The 3,227-nt window shown below is 30.5% G+C and overlaps 1 protein-coding gene across 1 annotated transcript; it reads right to left on the bottom strand.

Moving 5' to 3' along the window:
- Positions 1-1,075: 1,075 nt before the first annotated feature.
- LOC101419333 (olfactory receptor 8H1-like) lies at positions 1,076-1,666 on the bottom strand. The gene has a single exon (XM_004475140.3). The coding sequence runs from the start codon at positions 1,664-1,666 to the stop codon at positions 1,076-1,078; it is 591 nt and encodes a 196-aa protein (XP_004475197.3).
- Between the last annotated feature and the right edge of the window lie 1,561 nt (positions 1,667-3,227).

Raw genomic sequence — 3,227 nt, forward strand, 5'->3', positions numbered from 1 at the left:
AATAAAGGAATGTGAAGAAAACATACTTTCTTACATATATATCAAATAGCAGTGAAATTAAACTTGCAATTTCACATAATATAGAGGTACTTTTAAAAGGAAATATTTGTTAATGCTTAAAATGTACAGGGTTTTTATTTGGAATAATGGAAATGCTTTGTTACATTTCATATATAAGATTTGTCTAGAATACAAACAAAGGTCTAAAAAATGAATAGATTAACAATATCTAATTTAGTAATTCAAAATATTTCCAGATTTTCTTCAACGTTCTCATAAAATTTTCCTGTAACATAATTCTAGTACTATATTTTACTTTGCTCTAAGATCAAATATTGAAGTGCTCTTTTTCCTCCTTTACCATTTGATTTCTTTGTGAATAAGATTAGCCAAAATATTTATAAAACACCAGCAAAATATCTCATAATAAAAGCTATTGTATATTCAAAATGCTGTAGGAAGGTAGCATTCTGATAATCATGGTCAAAATTCTTTAGTTAATACATTACATTTTTCCCTTTTTCATATGATTTCATTCTCGGAACAACTATGAATAAAGAATGATTTGTCTGCTTTAGTTGAAGAAACTAGATTTCAACTTTTAGTGACTTACTAAGGTATGTACAGCTATACAACTGACAGATCTGGAATCTAAACCCTTCATTTTCTACTCCAAAAAATTTACATTTTAAGGCTATGTTAAATTTCTTCCCTAGAGTATAAATTGAATAAATTTCTGAGAGAGCACTTCATAATAAAATTCTCTGAAATTAGAATATGTATGGGAATTTTTATAATATAATTTGAAGACTAATCACACTGTTTTTTTGTTTCACATTAGAAGTGCATAAAATCATGTATATTTAAACTACAGGATTAATACATGTTTCATAGCCTCCAGTTACTATGTACATTTCTGAAAACATATTCTTATTACAGAGGATGCATGGTCTAAGAGAGAACGGTTCAAAGTAAGTGCAAACTAATTAAAGAATGCTAGTGTACTTAGAAAGAAATCAAGTAAATAAATAAAAAAAGAAAAGATGCACTTAAATATTCAACATTTCTGTCACTTCTATTTCTTGAAAATCTTTCTCTTCTGCATGATTCTAATGAGAGCATTTTTCACTTCTTTGTTCCTAAGACTATAAATGAGTGGATTCAGCATGGGGATCACCATGGTATAAAAGACAGAGGCCACTTGATCCTTTCCCAAGGAGTAGGACTGCCTTGGTTTTAAATAAGTAAAAGTTGTAGTGCCATAATAGATGGTGACTCCCAGGAGGTGGGAAGCACAAGTAGAAAAGGCTTTGCGCTTTCCTGAAGAGGAAGTAATTTTCAGGACAGTAGACAAAATAAGTATGTAGGACACAGAGATTGTGCTAAGAGTCACCATTACATTTAAACTACCGCAAATCAATATCATGATTTCAGTGTCGTGCGTGTCAGTGCAGGACAGGGTTAAAATTGGAGTTATGTCACAGTAAAAGTGATAGATTATGTTGGAGTCACAGAAATGCAAATTGTTCATGAAAAGAAGATTGACTAATGATTCAATAAAACTAATCATGTAGGACCCAGTGATGAGGGCATGACATAGTCTCCTGGACATAATAACAGGGTAGTGAAGAGGGTTGCAGATAGCGACATAGCGGTCATAAGCCATTGATGACAGAAGGAAAAATTCAGTAACAGAGAAGAGGAAAAAAAAAAACATCTGTGTGAAGCAGCCCGTGAATGAAATATTCTTGTTGGAAGTCAGTAAGTTCCCTAAGGTTTTAGGTATGATGACCGTTGAGTAATTGAGGTCAAGGAATGAGAGGTGACTGAGGAAAAAGTACATGGGGGTGTGAAGCTGGTGATCCAAGTGAATTATCAGTATCATTCCTGCATTTCCCAGCATGGTAATCAGGTATATCAGGAGAAATAACATACAAAGGAAAAGCTGGATCACTTCCGAATCTGTCAAGCCAATAAGTATGAATTCAGGCAGGTTTGTGTTATTCCTTCTCTCCATAAGATAAATCAATTGTTATAAACTGTTGAGAAATTAAATGTGATGCTTTAAGTATGAATGAGTTCAAAAATGATATTCATTGTAGGTGTGATCTGGCATTTAAAAAAAATCATTTCAATTATTTTAGAAATTCATAATGAAAAGTATTTGTAGAATATGTCTGAAAAAATCTTATTTTTTCTGCCAATTAAAAATTAAGCAAAAATAAATATTTGGAAATTATGTAATAGAGAAATTTATTTTTATTTGCACATATATATTGCATAATTAGAAAGAACTTGACATTGCTGTAATTATTTTTCCTCAGCACATTTATCTAGATGAAAACATTACACATAGGTATTATTCTTTTACACACATTTAGATGATAAAAAGGCACAAAAAGTTATTTACCTAGAGTCACCACCATTAAGTATTGTTGGCCTTGTGATTCTGCCAATATTGATTGTGTACAGAGATCAAGCTCATTACATATATTTAATTTCAGCAAATCAAAAAAACAATTCTAGGTGTCTAATAAACAACAATAGAGAGTATTAATGCATCATTTATAGTTCTTTTCTATCCAATAAGATTTAGTAAAAATGACAGCAGATATTAAATCCCTTCTATATTAATATTAGAGAGCATACATTACTATGAATTTTCAGATGTATTTTTAACAAATTAGTTAATCAAATTTCTCCCCAAAATTGTATTTTCAAAATATGTACATTGCTTGATGAGTCTGATTATATCACTTCTATATTTCTGTTTCTATACCTTCTAGCATTTCATAGGTAAGGTCTACATGTTATATATATTTATATGCACATTCTTCTAATAATATTGCCATCTTTTTTAGGTAAACTGAAATGCTCTAACTTTGAGGTTAATACTTACTATGAGTGAAGGTTGTTGAGAAACTTCTTCCAGTATTATATGTTAAGAAATTTGTCAACCTCTAGTTTTCATGACAAAGAAAATAGGTAAGGCATTTATGACACCTGACATTTCTATTATATTCCATGTTTCCTTTGAATTAAATTATGATTAATTTTGAGTGCATAATATTTTAGTTCAAATAAATCAAAGAAAATTCTGATCAAATAGAAAGTTCAAAAGGAAATCATATTACACTTGTATACTAGGGAGCTAGTGTGAACACGAGCATAGAAGAGTATTTGACCCTTATAATGTCAACGCTCCACTTATATTGAGGAACGTGGAT

Source organism: Dasypus novemcinctus, chromosome 10, assembly GCF_030445035.2.
Source record: "Dasypus novemcinctus isolate mDasNov1 chromosome 10, mDasNov1.1.hap2, whole genome shotgun sequence".
NCBI classification, from domain to species: domain Eukaryota; kingdom Metazoa; phylum Chordata; class Mammalia; order Cingulata; family Dasypodidae; genus Dasypus; species Dasypus novemcinctus.